Source organism: Babylonia areolata, chromosome 23 (genome assembly GCF_041734735.1).
Source record: "Babylonia areolata isolate BAREFJ2019XMU chromosome 23, ASM4173473v1, whole genome shotgun sequence".
In the NCBI taxonomy this organism is placed as follows: domain Eukaryota; kingdom Metazoa; phylum Mollusca; class Gastropoda; order Neogastropoda; family Buccinidae; genus Babylonia; species Babylonia areolata.
The window spans coordinates 17,120,426-17,122,925 of record NC_134898.1 but is presented as its reverse complement, the minus strand read 5'-3'; the positions used below and the strand labels follow the sequence as shown (position 1 = coordinate 17,122,925).

At 50.3% G+C, this 2,500-nt stretch overlaps 1 protein-coding gene across 2 annotated transcripts in view; it reads right to left on the bottom strand.

Annotated features, from left to right (window-relative positions):
- Positions 1-2,500, bottom strand: part of LOC143297729 (centrosomal protein of 290 kDa-like) — a 123,787-nt gene that overhangs the window by 47,249 nt on the left and 74,038 nt on the right. For both annotated transcript variants that reach the window (XM_076610165.1, XM_076610166.1), the window contains exons 37-39: positions 2,442-2,500; positions 1,337-1,573; positions 1-42 (exon numbers count right to left, since the gene is read on the bottom strand). The exon at positions 1-42 is cut by the window's left edge and continues 186 nt beyond it; the exon at positions 2,442-2,500 is cut by the window's right edge and continues 76 nt beyond it. In XM_076610165.1, coding sequence (XP_076466280.1) covers positions 1-42; positions 1,337-1,573; positions 2,442-2,500 — 338 coding nt within the window. The remainder of the gene's footprint in view (positions 43-1,336; positions 1,574-2,441) is intronic.

Sequence of the window (2,500 nt, the reverse complement as noted above, 5' to 3'; positions counted from 1 at the left end):
CTGGTACTTGGCCACCGTCTCCTCCTTCTGGTGCAGGCGTTGCTGTGCACACATCATGGTTAATGTTAAAGGTCCTATCCTTCTGCTGCAGGCGTTGCTGTGCACACATCATGGTTAATGTTAAAGGTCCTATCCTTCTGCTGCAGGCGTTGCTGTACACACATCATGGTTAATGTTAAAGGTCCTATCCTTCTGGTGCATGCGTTGCTGTACACACATTATGGTTAATGTTACAGGTCCTATCCTTCTGGTGCAGGCGTCGCTGTGCGCACATCATGGTTAATGTTAAAGGTCCTATCCTTCTGCTGCAGGCGTTGCTGTACACATATCATGGTTAATGTTACAGGTCCTATCCTTCTGGTGCAGGCGTTGCTGTGCAAATATCATGGTTAATGTTAAAGGCCCTACATTCTGGTGCAGGCGTTGCTGTACACATGTCATGGTTAATGTTAAAGGCCCTACATTCTGGTGCAGGCGTTGCTGTACACATGTCATGGTTAATGTTAAAGGTCCTATCCTGCTGCAGGCATTGCTGTACACACGTCATGGTTAATGTTAAAGGCCCTACATTCTGGTGCAGGCGTTGCTGTACACACATCATGGTTGATGTTAAAGGCCCTGCATTCTGGTGCAGGCGTTGCTGTACACACATCATGGTTAATGTTAAAGGTCCTATCCTTCTGGTGCAGGCGTTGCTGTACACACATCATGGTTAATGTTAAAGGCCCTGCATTCTGGTGCAGGCGTTGCTGTGTACATATCATGGCTAACATTAAAGGTTAAAGGTCCTATGCTTCTGCTGGATCTGTTGCTGTTCATACCTCATCACAGTAAACTGGGTGTGTGTGTGTGTGTGTGGGGGGGGGGGGGGGGAGGGGGTGCACAAATCCTCTGGGTGATCATCATGTGTGTATGTGTGTGGGGGCGGGGGTGCACAAATCCTCTGGCCAATCTTCATGTGTGTGTGTGGAGGGAAGGACGGGGTGCGCAAATCCTCTGGGTGATCTTCATGTGTGTGGGGGTGAGGGGGTGCACAAATCCTCTGGGCAATCTTCATGTGTGTGGGGGTCGGGGGTGGGGTGGGGGTGGGGATGGGGTGCACAAATCCTCTGGGTGATCTTAATGTGTGCGCACGCGCGCGCGTGTGTGTGTGTGTGTGTGTGCTGGGGGTGGGGGGTGTGGTGGGTGGAGGTGGTGCACTAATCCTCTGGGTGATCTTCATGTGTGTGTGTGTTGGGGGAGGGGGTGCACAAATCCTCTGGGCAATCTTCATGTGTGTTGGGGGGGGGGGGGGGGGGGGGGGTGCAGGGGGGGGGGGGGGTACACAAAGCCTCACTTGTAGAGAGTGCACTGTGGACTGGGCGATCTTCAGTCCCTGCTGTGTCCCATAGTCCGGCTCGGCTGTCGGGGTTGACTCGGCCATGGCCTGACTGACCTTGGCCGTGGCCCGCTCTATGATGGTGTCGCGGTCAGTGGTGGCCGGCATGCGCAGTCGCAGCTCCGAGATGAGCTTCTCTCGCTCAATGAGCGTGCGCTCTGAGTCCTTCAGCAGCTTCTCCATTTCATTCACTTTCTGTCAACACCACAACGCAGTACCTCTGTCAACACCACAACACAGTACCTCTGTCAACACCACAACACAGTACCTCTGTCAACACCACAACACAGTACCTCTGTCAACACCACAACACAGTACCTCTGTCAACACCACAACACAGTACCTCTGTCAACACCACAATACAGTACCTCTGTCAACACCACAGTACCTCTGTCAACACCACAATACAGTACCTCTGTCAACACCACAACACAGTACCTCTGTCAACACAACAACACAGTACCTCTGTCAACACCACAACACAGTACCTCTGTCAACACCACAATACAGTACCTCTGTCAACACCACAGTACCTCTGTCAACACCACAACACAGTACCTCTGTCAACACCACAACGCAGTACCTCTGTCAACACCACAATACAGTACCTCTGTCAACACCACAGTACCTCTGTCAACACCACAACACAGTACCTCTGTCAACACCACAACACAGTACCTCTGTCAACACCACAACACAGTACCTCTGTCAACACCACAACACAGTACCTCTGTCAACACCACAACACAGTACCTCTGTCGACTCCACAACACTGTAATTTGTCAACACCACAACACAGTACATCTGTCAACACCATAACACAGTACTATACATCTGTCAACACCACCAACACAATACATCTGTCAACACAAACAATATAATATATATGTCAACACAGTACAATACACCTGTCAATGCTGCAACACAGTAAAATACATCTGTCAACACCACCAATACAATATAATACAATGCATCCATCAAAACCACAACACAGTACAGTACATCTGTCAACACCACCAATACATCTGTCAACATCACCAATAATCACCGGTGATCACCTTACCGTCTTCAGAGCCTTGTTCTCTGCCTGGGTGTCCAGTATGACCTTGACATTGGTCTTGA